This window comes from Hyla sarda, chromosome 4 (genome assembly GCF_029499605.1).
Source record: "Hyla sarda isolate aHylSar1 chromosome 4, aHylSar1.hap1, whole genome shotgun sequence".
NCBI classification, from domain to species: domain Eukaryota; kingdom Metazoa; phylum Chordata; class Amphibia; order Anura; family Hylidae; genus Hyla; species Hyla sarda.
The window spans coordinates 40181848-40202694 of record NC_079192.1 but is presented as its reverse complement, the minus strand read 5'-3'; the positions used below and the strand labels follow the sequence as shown (position 1 = coordinate 40202694).

Here is a 20847-nt window from a genome sequence, read left to right as displayed (position 1 = left end):
AAACTAGTTGCCGCCCCCCGCACGCTCCCTGCCTTTGTCCATCTCCAGCTCCCAGTGCACGTTTGTACCTGAAGCCAATGTCAGAAGATTTCATGACTTACAGGCTGCAATAAAGACTTTTTCATCCGATCAAGCAAGTTGTGAGTGCGTTTTCCATCCAATCTCTATTGTGCCAGATTTGTAAATGACTTCTATTAAAAAATCTTTACCCTTCCGGTACTTTATAGCAGATGTATGCTACAGAGGAAATTCTTTTGTTTTTGCATTTCTTTTTTGTCCTGTCCACAATGCTCTCTGCTGACACCTGATGCCTGTATCAGGAACTGTCCAGAGCATGAGAAAATCCCCTTTGCAAAGCTATGCTACTCTGGACAGTTCCTGATACGGGCATCAGGTGTCAGCAGAGAGCACTGCGGACAAGACAAAAAAGAAATTCAAAAAGAAAAGAATTTCCTCTGTAGCATACAGCTGCTAAAAAGTACTGGAAGGATTGAGATTATTTTTTTTTTTAAATATAAGTCATTTACAAATCTGTTTAACTTTCTGGCCCCAGTTGATTCCACCGGAGTACCCCTTTAAGCTGGGTCACTTTTCCTAGTGATCGGCTGAAGGACTAAGTGGTTGTAGGTTGAACACTGCACACCGTTGTGTGATGTAAAGACAACATCTGGGGAGCCATGCCAGATGGTCATGCTCCCCTACTTTGTGCCAGTCAATGAATCTATCACAAAAGTTGGCAAAGTACAGAACCATGGCACAGAAACTGTACTGAGCATCACCATATGATCTGAACCACCTTGGGCACAGCATGGCACAAGCGGTGGTCTACCTGAAGTTCATTGCTGACCGTGAAGCTTCAACCACCAACGTCAAACCAGGCACCTCTTCTGGTCGAACGAGTGTCTGCCACAAAGCTTGAACATCATTATACAAACATAAGGAGAGCATGCAAATGCCAAACACAGGGGCCATGAATGGAACCAATGTCCTGAATCTACAAGGCAAATATACTGTACAGCACGTTATGTTCATGCATCACACAACGGTACCAATATGTGGCAACCTGGTGAGCAGATCACAAACATGATGCCAGACACTTCATATAAGCCAAAACAATCCGTGCACAAATAGACATTATGACGTTGTAAGTATCCGGCGCACAGCTGAATTCTGCAGGAAATGGGTGACTCAGGCACCATACGTGGCATTTTAGGAGATGCAGGACATAATGTAAGTTCCTTAAAGCTTTGGGTTATGGACAATATTACAGATAAGGAGACGCATTTCAAGAGCATACAATAGGTCTAGAGCTATACACCAGGATAGAGGCCATGCCTCTACATAGCAATACTACACCTCCCTATGGGCCAATGCATTGTGCTCCACCAATGACCACACCGCCGCACCTCCATACACATATCACACAACAACTCTAGGCCACAAGAAGGGCAAATAAGATTTTGCTCTCTTTTTGCTTAGCCCAAGTTCACAGTGGACTCTTGGATCCAGATCTGGTAGATTCTACAGGAGACAACCTCTGGGGCACCATTCATGTATTACGCTGAATAGAAAGGTCTGAGACTTACCGTATATACTCGAGTATAAGCCGAGTTTTTCAGAACGATTTTTCATGCTGAAAAACTCTCCGCCTGTCAATCCTTTCATCAGTGGTCTTCAACCTGCGGACCTACAGATATTGCAAAACTACAACTCCCAGCATGCCCGGACAGCCATCGGCTGTCCGGGCATGCTGGGAGTTGCAGTTTTGAAACCTCTGGTGGTCCGCAGGTTGAAGACCACTGCGGCCTTCGTCATCATTTAGACCCCCCTTTAGTTTTCTACTCACCTCCCCTCGGTGGGAAGTTAGGGTGAGCTGGTCGTTCCGCGCCATCTATGCTGCAGGGACCGTCCGGTGGGGAGGGTTAGTTGTTCCGGCCTCTCCATTTTCACAGTTAGGCCCTTTTCTCCGCTTCAGGCCCGGCCTAGTGACGTTGTCTTGACAATGCACGTCCCGGAGAAGAGGGCCTCCTGGTGAAAATGGACAGGCCGGAACGACTAACCCTCCCCACCGGTCGGTCCCTGCAGCATAGATGGCCCGGACCAGCTCACCCTTCCTTCCCACCGAGGGGAGGTAAGTAGAAAACTAAAGGGGGGGGTCTGGATGATGACGCAGGCCGCAGAGGTTTCAGAACTGCAACTCCCAGCATGCCCGGACAGCCGATGGCTGTCTGGGCATGCCGGGAGTTGTAGTTTTGCAACATCTGGAGGTCTGCAGGTTGAAGACTACTGATGAAGGGATTGACAGGCGGTGATGATGAAGGGGGGGGGGGATGATGACGGGGTGATGATGAGGGGGTGATGGTGATGATGATGGGGGTGGAAATGACAGGCGGTGATGATGAAGGGGGGGGATGTTAATGACGGGGGTCTGGATGATGACGGGGGTCTGGATGATGACATAGGGGGATGATGTATTTCCCACCCTAGGCTTATAGTCGAGTCAATAACTTTTCCTGGGTTTTTGGGGTGAAATTAGGGGCCTCGGCTTGTATTCGGGTCGGCTTATACTCGAGTATATACGGTAGTTCCCCCTTTCTTTGACTAGCACTATGGCAGACGCTAAGTCTCGCACCACAGATAGACCTGAATCAAATTTAGGGAACAATGCCCCAATATGAGATGTCCTCAAAGGAATAACTTGAGGTGCACATAGGAATCTTCTAGAACTCCAACCCTGGTGCTCCTCCACACGTGTGTAGCTAAGTTGCTAAACTACCGGGACTGGTATAAAGGTCTCAACCTTAAAGGAAATGTGTAGCAAAAACAACTTATCCCCTATCCACAGGAGGTCACTGAGGTCGACGCTACTCGCATTAACTGCTCTCACAGAGCGGCAATGCTGGGGCCCATTTGGAAGATCGCGGGGGGGTCCCAGCAGTCGGACCCCCCGTGATCAAACACTTACCTCCTCTCTTGTGGATAGAGGATACGTTTTTATCGCTGAAGATGTCCTTTAAAGGGGTAATCGACTGGTAAAAAAAAAATTTTAAATCAACTGGTGCCAGAAAGTTATACAAATTTGTAAATTACTTCTATATTAAAATCTTAATCCTTCCAGTACTTATCAGTTGCTGAATGCTACAGAGGAAGTTCTTTTCTTTTTGAATTTCTTTTTTAGTGCTCTCTGCTGACACCTCTGTCCATTTTAGGAACTGTCCAGAGCAGGAGCAAATCCCCATAGCAAACTTATCCTGCTCTGGACAGTTCCTGACATGGACAGAGGTGTCAGCAGAGAGCACTGTGCTCAGACAGAAAGGAATGTAAAAAAAAAAAAAAAAGAACTTCCTGTGGAGTATACAGCAGCTGATAAGTACTGGAAGGAATAAGATTTTTTTATAGAAGTAATTTACAAATCTGTTTAACTTTCTGGCACCAGTTGATTTAAAAAAAATGATTTCCAGTGGAGTAGCCCTATAACCAAAGTCAAGATCCGCCGAAAAGCTGGGGAACAGGGGGGTTTGGATTTTCCCAGATTTTTTATTCGATGTGCAGAAGAGAAGTTTGCAGAAGTATTCTGCATTCCAGGCAGTTCAGCTATGCTGTATCTTGCCAAGCCTTAGGTTCTGAAGGACGATGACTTCTACGAAGGATGTCATCACCTGCCTGGAGCCTCCATTAAGTGCTGATAGCTTGATGTACTAGGCCCACGAGGCTTCCTAAAATCCTTCAGGACAAGTTGTCTCAGTGTTGCCTTCATTTCGCTCCTCCCTGTTCTATTCATGAAATGTGTTGTGCAATATATTTCTGTAATATTTCCTTTTCTACAAGATAATTCTCAATTAATATCACGGGAATATATGGTGAGTTGCTTTGTAACGTCTCCTTCCCTCAGGCCGCCCTGACATGGACTGGATCACTCTCGGTACCGTGTGGAGACACAATGGCCCTCATTTACTAAGAAAATCGGGTTGTAAGTCTATGTTGCTTTCTTACCCGATTGCTTTTTTCCCCTGGTATTTATTATTATGTCGCATCCTGTTTGTCGCACGTGGGTTTTGTTGGTTTTGGTTTCCAACTCCTCTGAGCTCTCGGGAAAAAATCCACAACAATACAACAAATTCGGGTTGGAAACCTTTATAAATACGTGGGAAAGCTCAGAAATGTCGGGTAACGCCCCTTTTTCGGGTTTGGGAGAATCCACATCGGGTCCGTCGGGAAAAAATGTTGCATCGTGTCGCAGACTGGCGCACGATGTCTGCGACATGGCGCAGACAAAGATGCGACAAAAAAACCCGACAAAAGAGGTCGGGTTTAGAATAGTAAATGAGGGCCAATGTATTACACTGACGTTGTTCTTCTGACTGCCCCAGTCTTGAGCCCCTAGGATCTTAAAAGGGGTACTCCGGTACTAGTAATCTTCCAAAGATGGGGATAAGATGTCCGATCATGGGGGGCCCGACTGCTGGGACCCCAGCGATCTCCGGCCCAGCATCCCAGCAGTGCGCTAGGCTTTAGCGCGACCATGGTTGTCACGCCCCCCTCCTTTCATGTCTATGGGGGAGACAGAGATATATCTCCAGATCTCACATAGAGATATCGGGGGGGGGGGGGGGGTCGCAGCGGCTGGACCCTCTGCGATCAGACATGTATGTTGTGGATAGGGGATAAGATGTCTAGGAGTGGTCTACCCCTTTGAGCTGGTCATACACATTGGGTAAGTGTGATTTTTGTAGGACAACCATTTAATGTGTATGGAGAGTCTAAAGTGAAAGTAAATCATTACCGGTTAGCTCAGGCGGCTGTTCGGGATGTCCGCGGTGAAATCGCGGCATCCCGAACAACTGAGAAACAGCAGGAGGGTCCCTACCTGCCTCCTCGCTGTCCGATCGCCGAATGACTGCACAGTGCCTGAGATCCAGGCATGAGCAGTCAAGTGGCAGAATCATCGATCAATGGTTTCCTATGAGAAACCACTGATCAATGTAAAAGATCAGTGTGTGCAGTGTTATAGGTCCCTATGGGAGCTATAGCACTGCAAAAAAAAAAAAGACTGTGTAAATAAAAATAAACATATGTGATATCGCCACGTGCGGAAATGTCCGAGTTATAAAAATATATCGTTAATTAAACCGCACAGTCAATGGCGTACGCGCAAATAAATTCTAAAGTCCAAAATAGTGCATTTTTGGTCACTTTTTATATCATGAAAAAATGAATAAAAAGCGATCAATAAGTCCTATCAATGCAAAAATGGTACCGCTAAAAACTTTAGATCACGGCGCAAAAAATGAGTCCTCATACTGCCCCATACGCGGAAAAATCAGAAGATGACAATTTTAAACATATACATTTTCCTGCATGTAGTTATGATTTTTTACAGAAGTGCGACAAAATAAAACCTATATAAGTAGGGTATCATTTTAACCGTATGCACCTACAGAATAAAGATAAGGTGTCATTTTTACCGAAATATGTACTGTGCAGAAACGGAAGCCCCCAAAAGTTACAAAATGGCGCTTTTTTAATTTTTTTATTTTGTCTCACAATGATTTTTTTTCCCGTTTCGCCGTAAATTGTTGGGTAACATGACTGATGTCACTGCAAAGTAGAATTGGTGGCGCAAAAAATAAGCCATAATATGGATTTTTAGGTGCAAAATTGAAAGAGTTATGATTTTTTAAAGGTAAGGAGGAAAAAACTAAAATGCAAAAACGGAATAAACCCCGGTCCTTAAGGGGTTAAGCTGCACCAGGGAAGAATTACAGTGACTTATCATTTATGTAGGGATAGCTTTAAGGTAGCCATACAAGTAATACCGTATATACTCGAGTATAGGCCGAGTTTTTCAGCACGATTTTTCGTGCTGAAAACACCCCCCTCGGCTTATACTCGAGTGAACTCCCCCACCCGCAGTGGTCTTCAACCTGCGGACCTCCAGAGGTTTCAAAACTACAACTCACAGCAAGCCCGGGCAGCCATCGGCTGTCCGGGCTTGCTGGGAGTTGTAGTTTTGAAACCTCCGGAGGTCCGCAGGTTGAAGACCACTGCGGCCTTCAACATCATCCAGCCCCCTCTCACCCCCTTTAGTTCTGAGTACTCACCTCCGCTCGGCGCTGGTCCGGTCCTGCAGGACTGTCCGGTGAGGAGGTGGTCCGGTGGGATACTGGTTCCGGGCTGCTATCTTCACCGGGGAGGCCTCTTCTAAGCGCTTCGGGCCCGGCCTCAGAATAGTCACGTTGCCGTGACAACGACGCAGAGGTGCGTTCATTGCCAACGTAATTCTGCGTCATTGCCAAGGCAACGGCTCTATTCCGGGCCGGAAGCGCGGAGAAGAGGCGCCCCCGGTGAAGATAGCAGCCCGGACCACCTCCCCACCGGACCACCTCCCCACCGGACCACCTCCTCACCGGACCACCTCCTCACCGGACAGCCCTGCAGGACCGGACCAGCGCCGAGCGGAGGTGAGTACTCAGAACTAAAGGGGGTGAGAGGGGGGCTGGATGATGTTGAAGGCCGCAGTGGTCTTCAACCTGCGGACCTCCGGAGGTTTCAAAACTACAACTCCCAGCAAGCCCGGACAGCCGATGGCTGCCCGGGCTTGCTGGGAGTTGTAGTTTTGAAACCTCTGGAGGTCCGCAGGTTGAAGACCACTGAGGGCGAATGATGAGAAGAGGATGACGAAGGGGGGGTGTGGGGATGATGAAGGGGGGGGGGGGGTGGTATGATAAGGGGATGATGAAGGGGGGATGTGTGGGATGATAAGGGGATGATGAAGGGGGGATGTGTGGGATGATAAGGGGATGATGAAGGGGGGATGTGTGGGATGATAAGGGGATGATGAAGGGGGGATGTGCGGGATGATAAGGGGATGATGAAGGGGGGATGTGTGGGATGATAAGGGGATGATGAAGGGGGGATGTGTGGGATGATAAGGGGATGATGAAGGGGGGATGTGTGGGATGATAAGGGGATGATGAAGGGGGGATGTGTGGGATGATAAGGGGATGATGAAGGGGGGATGTGTGGGATGATAAGGGGATGATGAAGGGGGGATGTGTGGGATGATAAGGGGATGATGAAGGGGGGATGTGTGGGATGATGACAAGGGGATGATGATGAGGATGTTAATGACGGGTCTGGATGATGACAGGGGGGGATGAGGTATTTCCCACCCTAGGCTTATACTCGAGTCAATAACTTTTCCTGGGATTTTGGGTTAAAATTAGGGGTCTCGGCTTATACTCGGGTCGGCTTATACTCGAGTATATACGGTATACCGTATCTCTCGGCAATTCTGCCATACACAGGAATTCACGGCTGCCATCTCTCCCAATCCCTACATGCACACACCTGATGGGCCAAACACTGTTGTGTTCTCAATGGGGTGGGGTGAGCCATTGCCAGACTGGTTTGGCAGCTGCTTATCCCACCAAGAACATAAGAAAGAAGTTTACCATACCTGATCTCTCTTTCCTGTCATATCATTCATTGAAAGAAAACCAGGCGGACAGCATTTACACGAGATGATCCAACCGAAATCAGTAGGATCACCAACCAGTACATCTAATGTTCATGGCCAGATTGGGTGGAATGGGTTGGAACTAATATGGTTAACTTTTTTACGTGGCCTTAGAAAAAATGAAATAAAAAATAAATAAAAATAGTAGATTACAGTGGCCCCTCAAGTTACAATATTAATCGGTTCCAGGACGACCATTGTATGTTGAAACCATTGTATGTTGAGACCAGAACTCTATGGAAACCTGGTAATTGGTTCTGAAGCCCCAAAATGTCATCCAAAAATAGGAAAAAGTGAGAATTAAAGAAAAATAAGTAGATAACTAATAGAGATAAAGCAAATCCTTACATATAAAAGTAAGAAAGATCTGCTGTGAGCTGTAATTACTGTCTATGTCAGTGTTTCCCAAGCAGGGAGCCTCCAGCTGTTGCAAAACTACAACTCCCAGCATGCCCGGACAGCCTTTTTGCTGGGAGTTGTAGTTTTGCAACAGCTGGGGGCACCCTGCTTGGGAAACACTGGTCTATGTAGAGGACAGGAGTAGAGATGAGCGAACTTACAGTAAATTCGATTCGTCACGAACTTCTCGGCTCGGCAGTTGATGACTTTTCCTGCATAAATTAGTTCAGCCTTCAGGTGCTCCGGTGGGCTGGAAAAGGTGGATACAGTCCTAGGAAAGAGTCTCCTAGGACTGTATCCACCTTTTCCAGCCCACGGGAGCACCTGAAAGCTGAACTAATTTATGCAGGAAAACTCATTTATGCAGGAAAAGTCATCAACTGCCGAGCCGAGAAGTTCGTGACGAATCGAATTTACTGTAAATTCGCTCATCTCTAGACAGGAGCTTCTTCAGGGTCCTGTACAGTACACAGTGTCCTAAAAAAGTAAGATGGAGTCGCCCTCACCTGGTGTCTAAAGGAGCAGCTAACCCTGGTACAGGTAAAGAGAACAGAACATGTAATACCTCCCTGTACTGTAGGGGGCGCTACCAGACATCAGTCAGTGCATGCACTTCAGTAATACAGGGGTTTTACCAGCGAATGCCCATTCTGATTGGTCGGTTCTTCCGGTCATTGACACGTTTCACAGATCTGGACTGTCTGTACATTGTATGTTGAGTCTGGTTTCAACTTACGATGGTCCAGAAAAGACCATTGTATGTTGAAACTATTGTGTGTTGAGGCCATTGTAAGTTGAGGGATCACTGTATGTTGTCCTCATCAACCAGTCCATGTCCGTCATGCAGGTGTAAGAGCGGCCTAGTCACCGGTGACCCTAGAGCCACGTATGGAAACCACATATAAGTAGCTCTAACCGGCAATTCCCACCACGGCCGTTACTTTGAGCAAAACAATGCTACCGCTACTTGGCATTCATCACCATAACATCATTCCTTCTACGTTAGCTTCCTCTAAATCTGAATATCTCGGCTAAAAAGGTTGAGGTCACTTGCGGAGAACACATGCCCATATCCTCGGCTGCCAACTCACAATTGTCTATTGCCAACTTTGATCCAAGCCATTGTTTCCTACTTCATAAGAACTCCTGAATGAGTCCTCGGTATCATCTGATCACATGGGATAACATTACAGCCCTCAATGCCACAATTGTCCTCTCTGGCCTCCTCTCCGGATCAAGGGGTTTTTGAATGTCCATTTAAAGGGGTACTCTGGTGGAAAACTATTTTTTTTTTTTTAAAGGGTACCTCTCATCAAATAAACTTTTGATATATTTTAGATTAATGAATGTTGAATAACTTTCCAATAGCATGTTAATGAAAAATCTGCTTCTTTCTATTGTATTTTTCCCGATCAGTCCTGTCAGCAAGCATTTCTGACTCATGCTGGAGTCCTAAACACTCAGAGCTGCCAGCCTGCTTTGTTCACAGCCAAACAGGATGTGAACAAAGCAGGCTGGCAGCTCTGAGTGTTCTCCTTTGTGAACAAAGCAGACTGGCAGCTCGTAGTGTTTAGGACTCCAGCATGAGTCTGAAATGCTTGCTGCCAGGACTGGTAGGGAGACCCCTAGTGGCCATTTCTTCAAAGTGGAAAATTAAATAGAAAGAAGCATATTTTTTTTAATAACATGCAATTGTAAAGTTATTCTGCATACATTAATCTATAATATATCAAAAGTTTTTTTGATGAGAGGTACCCTTTAAATCAACTGCTGCCAGAAAGTATAACAGATTTGTAAATTACTTCTATTTAAAAATCTTAATCCTTCCAGTACTTATCAGCCGCTGTTATGATCCACAAGAAGTTCTTTTCTTTTTGAATTTCCTTTCTGCCTGACCACAGTGCTCTCTGCTGACACCTCTGTCCATGTCAGGAACTGTCCAGAGCAGCATAGGTTTGCTATGGGTATTTTCTAATACTCCGGACAGGTCCTGACATGGACAGAGGTGCCAGCAGAGAGCACTGTGGTCAGGCAGAAAGGGAATTCAAAAAGAAAAGAACTTCCTGTGGATCATACAGTAGCTGATAAGTACTGGAAGGATTAAGATTTTTTTAATAGAAGTAATTTACAAATCTGTTTAACTTTCTGGCACCAGTTGATTCAAAAAATAAAATATATATATATGTTTTCCAGTGGAGTACCCCTTTAATGATTAAACTTAGTAACTAGAAAAGGCCCTTCCTTCTGTAAAGAGGAACAGAAACCACTTTGTGGAGATACCACCCTCCACGATTTACATTATTAGCCGTGGAAGAATTTCCTCAGGATGGCCCAACCTGAAAGGTTTTCTAGGATGGGGAAGCCTAAAATGTTTTCCAGTGGAGTACCCCTTTAAAGGGGTACTCCGCCCCTAGACATTTATCCCTTATCCAAAGAATAGGAGATACGATGACTGATCGCAGGGATCCAGCAACTGGGACCCCCATGATCTCTGTGCAGCACCCAGATGCGGGGGTCGTGATGTCACGGCCATGCCCCCTCATGATGTCACGCCACACCCCCTCAATGCAAGTCTATGGGAGGGGGCGTGGTGCATGCTACGCCCCCTCCCATAGACTTGCATTGAGGGGGCATGGTGTGACGTCACGAGGGGCATGACTTGATGTTTTCTAGTAAGGAAACCTCCACTATAAAGTCCTTACACCCTCCTAAACACAATGGGGGAGATTTATCAAAACCTGTCCAGAGGAAAAGTTGCTAATAGCAACCAATCAGATCGCTTCTTTCACTTTTTGAAAAGGTCTGTGAAAAATGAAAGAAGGGATCTGATTGGTTGCTATGGGCAACTCAGCAACTTTTCCTCTGGACGGGTTTGGATAAATCTCCCCCAATATATGGAAAGAGTTTTTCATGAAACACCTACAAAAGTATCTGGATTTTTGTCAAAGCACTTAAAAACTCTTGAAGGTTCACCTCTTTTTGTATTCTTAATTACTCCTTACTTTAGTCTACATGTACGGTGTCCATTTTAGGACAGCATCAGCCGTCAGCCGCACCTCGCTCATTCTTCAGCCAAAACTGCGTCCCGCCTCCTCCCTCCTCCGAAACTGCGTCCCGCCTCCTCCCTCCTCCGAAACTGCCTCCCCCCTTCTCCGAAACTGCGTCCCGCCTCCTCCCTCCTCCGTCAGGCAAAATCTTTGTCAACCTAAACTCTCTCATGCTGAGTCATCACAGCTTCGGCAGACCTGCTAGCACAGACAGTGTGTGATTGGCTGGCAGCAAAGATACTGTGATTGGTTGATGGGAGTGCAAAGATACTGTGATTGGTTGATGGGAGCGTAGGTGTGTGCAGTCCCGCTCCACTGTTTAGACACACTTCTTTACAAACCCAAATCCTCTCATGTACCCAGCTTTCCCCTATTCCTGCAAAACAAACCTGCGCTCACTGTGATTGGTTGATGGGAGCATAGGTGTGTGCAGTCCCGCTCCACTGTTTAGACACATTTCTTTACAAACCCAAATCCTCTCATGTACCCAGCTTTCCCCTATTCCTGCAAAACAAACCTGCGCTCTCAGCTTTTCCCCTATTCCTGCAAAACCTACAGTTATGTAGTCAGCTGTAGGTTTATCAGGAATTGTTAAAAGCTGAGTACATAACTGTAGGTTTTGCGGGAATAGGGGAAAAGCCGAGAGCGCAGGTTTGTTTTGCAGGGATAGGGGAAAGCTGGGTACATGAGAGGATTAGGCTTTGTCAAGAAATGTGTCTAAACAGTGGAGCGTGACTGCACACACCTACGCTCCCATCAACCAATCACAGTGAGTGCAGGTTTGTTTTGCAGGAATATGGAAAAGCTGGGTACATGAGAGGATTAGCGCAGGTTTGTTTTGCAGGAATAGGGGAAAGCTGGGTACATGAGAGGATTAGGGTTTGTAAAGAAATGTGTGTAAACAGTGGAGCGGGACTGCACACACCTACACTCAGGAAAGCTGGGTACATGAGAGGATTAGCGCAGGTTTGTTTTGCAGGAATAGGGGAAAGCTGGGTACATGAGAGGATTAGGGTTTGTAAAAAAATGTGTGTAAACAGTGGAGCGGGACTGCACACACCTACGCTCAGGAAAGCTGGGTACATGAGAGGATTAGCGCAGGTTTGTTTTGCAGGAATAGGGGAAAGCTGGGTACATGAGAGGATTAGGGTTTGTAAAGAAATGTGTGTAAACATTGGAGCGGGACTGCACACACCTACGCTCCCATCAACCAATCACAGTATCTTTGCTGGCAGCAGCCAATCACACACTGTCTGTGCTAGCAGGTCTGCCGAAGCTCTGCTGACTCAGCACTTTCATTTTCATCTGAGGTATGACAGACTTAAGGATGACAAAGGTTTTGCCTGACGGTGGAGGGAGGAGGCGGGACGCCGTTTTGTCTGAAGGATGAGCGAGGGAGGAGGCGGGACGCCGTTTTGGCTGAAGGATGAGCGAGGGAGGAGGCGGGACGCCGTTTTGTCTGAAGGATGAGCGAGGGAGGAGGCGGGACGCCGTTTTGTCTGAAGGATGAGCGAGGGAGGAGGCGGGACGCCGTTTTGGCTGAAGGATGAGCGAGGGAGGAGGCGGGACGCCGTTTTGGCTGAAGGATGAGCGAGGTACAGCTTGACGGTTGATGCTGTCCTAAAATGGACACCGTATACATGTACTGACCTATTCCAAAGCCACCTGCTGTACTCAATGTATAATAAAAGCCTGAGCCCGAAAGGGAATGTATCGCCTGGATATTTTTATGTACGGATTAGAGTCAGATACTATTTTTTCTTATCTGCTTCTATTTTCCGATATTTTTTACATTTCTTATTAAGTACATTATTAATCAGCGATGAATGGTAATTTTAGCCTTTTAGCCTTCAGTGGAAACATAGGCCCAATCCATTTTCTTGTTACCCATTTGGGTCTCGAAAGTCTTTTCCAATATTTCCATTTTTTTCTGGTCCCATTATTTTTTTTTCCAGTTTTCACAGTAAGATCCTCATGAGGCCAGGACTCAAGGTTTGCAGCAGAACATTGCCCAGAACATCACAATGCCTCCACCAGCTTGTCTTCTTCCTATAGAGTGTCCTACCGCCATCTCATTTCCAGCTATAAGACACACACTCACCAAGCTGTCCACATGATGTAAAACTTAAAGCGTACCTGTCAGATCCCCCCCCCCCAAAAAAAAAACAACAACTGTTATATGTTGCTCAGTACCTCATCATGATCATGTGTCTACAACTTATATTTCTCTCAGAATTACCTTTATTTACTTGCCATCATTGCTCAGTGTGGTTTCTGTCCATGCAGAGGCATGGGGCGCGTCCCTCTCTTCTCCTCACTGTGATGACTCCTCCCCCTCCCTCACTCTGCTCTGACTCACAGAGGGTCGGGAGCAAACAGCAGCTCTGGACCTGCCTGCAGCCCTGACAATCACTCAAGGTGTCCATGACATGTCCATGACCCCTGGACACTGCAGGACTGGTATGTGTCCCAGGAGGCAGGGGGACCGCTAGAGGCCACTTTTTTGACTGGCTTTTTCAGTATGAAAGCAATTGCAAAACATATTGGGGGAGATTTATCAAAACCTGTGCAGAGGAAAAGTGGTGCAGTTGCCCATAGCAACCAATCAGATCGCTTCTTTCATTTTCCACAGGCCTCTAAAGAGGCCTGTGGAAAATGAAAGAAGCGATCTGATTGGTTGCTATGGGCAACTGCACCACTCTTCCTCTGCACAGGTTTTGATAAATCTCCCCCAATATGTTTTGCATGCTTTAAAACATATCAAAAGTTATTGGGGGAGATTTATTAAAGCCGTCTATGTCCCGCATCAATATAGGCCAAACTAAAGAGGGTTAGGCCGGTTTATTGTGAACCTAATTTATCAAAAGTCGCACGTCTCTTGATAAATTCTGCGCACGTACTTCGGGATCGATGCTTTTTGACTGTATTTAAACCTGCTCCAGCATGGTCTGACATTTCGGCGTACTTTCAGCCGAAGCGACTTGTCGCCGAAAAGTTGCTTTGGATAAATTCAGCACCAATGCATTTTTCCGTCTAAAATAGACCAGAATGCATCATGTTCTAAAAATCCTCTAAAGCAAAAGTTGTGAAAAAGTCGCGCATATTTAGAGTGTGACTTTCTGTGCGACAATTTTAGACAGGAAAAACCAGTCTAAATCCTTTGCTAAATCTCCCCCATTGTATCTGACAGTGCCCATTTAATACCAGGTCACCTTCTTCCATAGCTTCATGGTCCCGTTCTGATTCTTACTGTAGACACTTTTGGGTGCTGGGCGCCCTGACGGGTCTGCAGCTACAAAGCCCCATATACAACCAGCTGTGTCCTGTGGGTTCTGACTTCTTTCATCATAGTCTACAGCCGCTCTTCTGTGGGATCGGAGGGCTAGCCTTCACTCTCCATGGCCACCGATGAGCCTTGGGTGCCCATGACCCTGTCACCTGTTGTCCTTCCTTTGAGCCCTTTTGGTACTAATCGTTGCATACTGGAAACATGGGAGATCGGCCATTTTGGAGATGCTCTGACCCAGACATCTAGACCTCACAATGAGGCCCAAAAGTCTCACAGATCCTCACACTTGTGCATTTTCCCTGCTCTCAACACCTCCATTACAATCATAGCGGTGTATTATATCCCAACCCCCGACAGACGTCATTGTCACAAATCAATGTCATGGCTGATGGATGTATATGAGTGTAAGGTTGTCCCTGACTGCCCCATGTATTGGTGGGCACACACCAGTCGTTGGCCATCTGTGTGGCCCAATCCTTACACCTTCTGCCTTGTAGTGGACCAATGATGGGGCACCAGACAGCACTGGAGCCTAAGGAGGGGGTAAACCCCTAAGATACGGGCCCATTAACACATTCAGTTCCACAGACCACCAATGATGTTCCCTTTTACTTCTGATAACCATCACTTATAGCATCAAATGTTCAGGGGCAAAATCGGAATGTGCCCCCTTAGGGTTTCGCCACTGATCTTTCCAAAAGCTGGACCAGAGCTGGGCGGTATGACCAAGTGTGTGTATCACGGTATTTATGTAACTTATGGCTGATCCACGGAATATATCGGTATTCCCCCCCCCCCCCAAATCATGTGACCCGCTAGCGCTTTTCTGCCCCCCTCCCCCCCAATTAATTATCAGCCCAGCACTGCGCTGTCCCCATTGGGGTACTACTCACGTCACCCGCAAGCGCTGTCCTACTTGTCCTCCTGTTTGTTGCGGGCCGCCGGCGCTGACACTCTATACCAGTGGTCTCCAACCTGCGGACCTCCAGATGTTACAAAACTACAACTCCCAGCATGCCCGGACAGCCAACGGCTGTCCGGGCATGCTGGGAGTTGTAGTTTCGCAACATCTGGAGGTCCGCAGGTTGGAGACCACTGCTCTATACTGTATGCTGTATCCCTATGCCCGGGCCGCAAAAGATAAACAAAATAAACTTTAACTCACCTTCCCCGTCTGTCCGGACCAGCTTCCTGGGGACATGATCATCGGAGAGCCGTCAGCCTATCACCGGCCGCAGCGATGTTCCGCCTCGGCCGGGGATAGGCTGAGCCCGCTGTCATGTAAGAAGCCGGTTCAACCTATCATGGAGGAACATCGCTGCGGCCGGTGATAGGCTGACGGCTCTCCGACGTTCATGTCCCCAGGAAGCAGGTCCGGACCGACGGGGAAGGTGAGTTAAAGTTTCTTTTGTTTATCTTTTGCAGCCCGGGCATAGGGATACAGCGTACAGTATAGAGAGTGTCAGCGCCGGCGGGCGCAACAAACAGGAGGACGAGGAGGGCAGCGCTTGCGGGTGACGTGAGTAGTACCCCTATGGGGACAGCGCAGCACTGGGCTGATAATTAATTGGGGGGAGGGGGGAAAAGCAGATATGATTAGTTCCCCCAATGTGGGGACAGCGCAGCGCTGGGTTGATAACTCATTCATTCCCGAGGGGGAGGGGCCTAACTCGTATTGCGGTATGGGGAAAAATTCATATCGTGCAGCACAAAAAATTTCGGTATTCGATATGAACCGGTATAATGCCCAGCACTAAGCTGGACCAAACATTTTATCCTTTAAACTCAGGTCAGATCCCACGAAAGAAACTTACACGATAAGGGTCTATTCACAGAGCGGAATTTCCACTTGCGGAAATCCGCCTCAAATTAAAGCCCATAGACTTCTATGGGATTCCGCACTCCCATTCACACTTCTGAATTTCTGCTTGCGGAATTCCGCAAGCAGAAATTCAGAAGTGTGAATGGGAGTGCGGAATCCCATAGAAGTCTACGGGCTTTATTTTGAGGCAGAAATTCTGCCGTGTGAATAGACCCTAACTCACTGACCAGGGATAACATTATAGAAAAGCACATATAAAACAGGACATACTGTGCCAAATGCTTAGGTTGGGTTCACACTGTTGTTGTGCTCCGACCCATTAAGGGTCCATTCGGCTCTTTTTTTTTTTTTGTGCCGAGTGGACCCTGAACGGACACCACTGGGTTCCTACGTCTCCCAGTGACTTTGAATGGGGTCCGTCGGGTTTCGGTCTGGGGTCCTGAGCTCAAAGCTGCTGTGAACCCACCCACCTCTGCTACATGTGACAAGACTCCGGTGCTCGTTGTAGCTTTACAGGAATAAATGTTCTGAACAGATTTCCAGTGAACTAATCTTTTTGCCCCTAGGAGGAACCCTCAGTTCTGCATTTTCTCTCTTGTTGTGCAGAGATAAAATCTGAAGAGAACCATAGAGCCCCCTTCATTATTGTGATGGGTGGAAGACCATGTGGTCAGACCCTCAACAACTAGTAAGATGAAGCCAGCTTCCAGTGCACGGAAAACAGCATCCAGTGCACAGAACACAGCATCCAGTGTACAGAACACAGAATCTAGTGCACAGAACACAGAATCCAGTGCACAGAACACAGAATCTAGTCCACAGAACACAGAATCCAGTGCACAGAACACAGAATCTAGTCCACAGAACACAGAATCTAGTCCACAGAACACAGAATCTAGTCCACAGAACACAGAATCTAGAGCACAGAACACAGAATCTAGTGCACAGAACACATAATCCAGTAGTGCACAGAACACAAAATCCAGTGCACAGAACACAGAATCTAGAGCACAGAATCTAGTGCACAGAACACAGAATCTAGTGCACAGAACACAGAATCTAGTGCACAGAACACAGAATCCAGTGTACAGAACACAGAATCCAGTGCACAGAACACAGAATCCAGTGCACAGAACACAGAATCTAGTGTACAGAACACAGAATCCAGTGCACAGAACACAGCATCTAGTGTACAGAACACAGCATATAGTGTACAGAACACAGAATCCAGTGCATAGAACACAGAATCTAGTCCACAGAACACAGAATCTAGAGCACAGAACACAGAATCTAGTCCACAGAACACAGAATCCAGTGTACAGAACACAGAATCCAGTGCACAGAACACAGAATCCAGTGTACAGAACACAGAATCCGGTGCATAGAACACAGAATCTAGTCCACAGAACACAGAATCTAGAGCACATAACACAGAATCTAGTGCACAGAACACAGAATCTAGTCCACAGAACACAGAATCCAGTGTACAGAACACAGAATCCAGTGCACAGAACACAGAATCTAGTATACAGAACACAGAATCCAGTGCACAGAACACAGCATCTAGTGTACAGAACACAGCATCTAGTGTACAGAACACAGAATCCAGTGCATAGAACACAGAATCTAGTGCACAGAACACAGAATCTAGTCCACAGAACACAGAATCTAGAGCACAGAACACAGAATCTAGTCCACAGAACACAGAATCCAGTGTACAGAACACAGAATCCAGTGCACAGAACACAGAATCCAGTGTACAGAACACAGAATCTAGTGCACAGAACACATAATCCAGTGTACAGAACACAGAATCCAGTGCACAGAACACAGAATCTAGTATACAGAACACAGAATCCAGTGCACAGAACACAGCATCTAGTGTACAGAACACAGCATCTAGTGTACAGAACACAGAATCCAGTGCATAGAACACAGAATCTAGTCCACAGAACACAGAATCTAGTCCACAGAACACAGAATCCAGTGCACAGAACACAGAATCCAGTGCACAGAACACAGAATCCAGTGCACAGAACACAGAATCTAGTCCACAGAACACAGAATCCAGTGCACAGAACACAGAATCCAGTGCACAGAACACAGAATCTAGTCCACAGAACACAGAATCTAGAGCACAGAACACAGAATCTAGTGCACAGAACACATAATCCAGTGCACAGAACACAAAATCCAGTGCACAGAACACAGAATCTAGAGCACAGAATCTAGTGCACACAACACAGAATCTAGTGCACAGAACACAGAATCCAGTGTACAGAACACAGAATCCAGTGCACAGAACACAGAATCCAGTGCAGAGAACACAGAATCTAGTATACAGAACACAGAATCCAGTGCACAGAACACAGCATCTAGTGTACAGAACACAGCATCTAGTGTACAGAACACAGAATCCAGTGCATAGAACACAGAATCTAGTCCACAGAACACAGAATCTAGTCCACAGAACACAGAATCTAGAGCACAGAACACAGAATCTAGTCCACAGAACACAGAATCCAGTGTACAGAACACAGAATCCAGTGCACAGAACACAGAATCCAGTGTACAGAACACAGAATCCAGTGCATAGAACACAGAATCTAGTCCACAGAACACAGAATCTAGTCCACAGAACACAGAATCTAGAGCACAGAACACAGAATCTAGTCCACAGAACACAGAATCCAGTGCACAGAACACAGAATGAAGTGTACAGAACACAGAATCCAGTGCATAGAACACAGAATCTAGTCCACAGAACACAGAATCTAGAGCACAGAACACAATCTAGTGCACAGAACACAGAATCTAGTCCACAGAACACAGAATCCAGTGTACAGAACACAGAATCCAGTGCACAGAACACAGAATCTAGAGCACAGAACACAGCATCTAGTGTACAGAACACAGAATCCAGTGCACAGAACACAGAATCTAGTCCACAGAACACAGAATCCAGTGTACAGAACACAGAATCCAGTGCACAGAACACAGAATCTAGTCCACAGAACACAGAATCCAGTGTACAGAACACAGAATCTAGTGCACAGAACACAGAATCCAGTGTACAGAATCCAGTGCACAGAACACAGAATCCAGTGCACAGAACACAGCATCTAGTGTACAGAACACAGAATTCAGTGCACAGAACACAGCATCTAGTGTACAGAACACAGCATCTAGTGCACAGAACACAGAATCCAGTGCATAGAACACAGAATCTAGTCCACAGAATACAGAATCTAGTCCACAGAACACAGAATCTAGAGCACAGAACACAGAATCTAGTGCACAGAACACATAATCTAGTCCACAGAACACAGAATCCAGTGTACAGAACACAGAATCCAGTGCACGGAACACAGAATCTAGAGCACAGAATCTAGTGCACAGAACACAGAATCTAGTGTACAGAACACAGAATCCAGTGCACAGAACACAGAATCCAGTGCACAGAACACAGAATCCAGTGCAGACTGCAAAACAGACACCTCTGCGTAGATTATAGAGACAAGCGAAATGAATACAGAACACTGAGCACAGACAGTAGATTCCAGTGCACAGACTCTGTGTTCTGTAGTCTGCACCAGACACCTGTACAGTATCCAGTGCAGAGAATACAGACTCCAGTATACATTATCCAGTGCAGAAAATACAGACTCCAGTATACAGTATCCAGTGCAGAGGATACAGACTCCAGTATACATTATCCAGTGCAGAGAATACAGACTCCAGTATACATTATCCAGTGCAGAGAATACAGACTCCAGTATACATTATCCAGTGCAGAAAATACAGACTCCAGTATACAGTATCCAGTGCAGAGGATACAGACTCCAGTATACATTATCCAGTGCAGAGAATACAGACTTCAATATACATTATCCAGTGCAGAGAATACAGACTCCAGTATACATTATCCAGTGCAGAGAATACAGACACCTGTACAGTATCCAGTGCAGAGAATACACACTACAGTATACAGTATCCAGTGCAGAGAATACAGACTCCTGTGCAGAGAATACAGACTCCAGTATACATTATCCAGTGCAGAGAATACAGACTACAGTATACATTATCCAGTACAGAGAATACAGACTCCAGTATACAGTATACAGTGCAGAGAATACAGACTACAGTATACATTATCCAGTGCAGAGAATACAGACTCCAGTATACAGTATCCAGTGCAGAGAATACAGACTACAGTATACAGTATACTGTTCAGAGAATACAGACTCCAGTATACAGTATCCAGTGCAGATAATACAGACTCCAGTATACAGTATACAGTGCAGAGAATACAGACTACAGTATACATTATCCAGTGCAGAGAATACAGACTCCAGTATACAGTATCCAGTGCAGAGAATACAGACTACAGTATACTGTGCAGAGAATACAGACTCCAGTATACAGTATAGAGTGCAGAGAATACAGACTCCAGTATACAGTATAGAGTGCAGAGAATACAGACTCCAGTATACAGTTTCCAGTGCAGAGAATACAGACTACAGTATACATTATCCAGTGCAGAGAATACAGACTCCAGTATACATTATCCAGTGCAGAGAATACAGACTCCAGTATACATTATCCAGTGCAGAAAATACAGACTCCAGTATACAGTATCCAGTGCAGAGGATACAGACTCCAGTATACATTATCCAGTGCAGAGAATACAGACTTCAATATACATTATCCAGTGCAGAGAATACAGACTCCAGTATACATTATCCAGTGCAGAGAATACAGACACCTGTAC

The 20847-nt window shown here is 46.2% G+C and overlaps 1 protein-coding gene across 3 annotated transcripts in view; it reads right to left on the bottom strand.

The window, feature by feature from the left end:
• The window catches only part of SHFL (shiftless antiviral inhibitor of ribosomal frameshifting), a 75436-nt gene that overhangs the window by 33643 nt on the left and 20946 nt on the right, over positions 1-20847 (bottom strand). Inside the window, exon 1 of one of the 3 annotated variants that reach the window (XM_056570622.1) lies at positions 10921-11050. The exons of 1 other annotated variant lie outside the window; for it this stretch is intronic. Coding sequence is in view for 1 of the 2 variants with exons in the window: in XM_056570620.1 (XP_056426595.1) it covers positions 1847-1891 (45 nt within the window). In the remaining variant the exon portion in view is untranslated. Of the gene's footprint in view, positions 1-1846; positions 1960-10920; positions 11051-20847 lie in introns of those variants that run through there. One more of the 3 variants, XM_056570620.1, reaches the window with a different exon arrangement.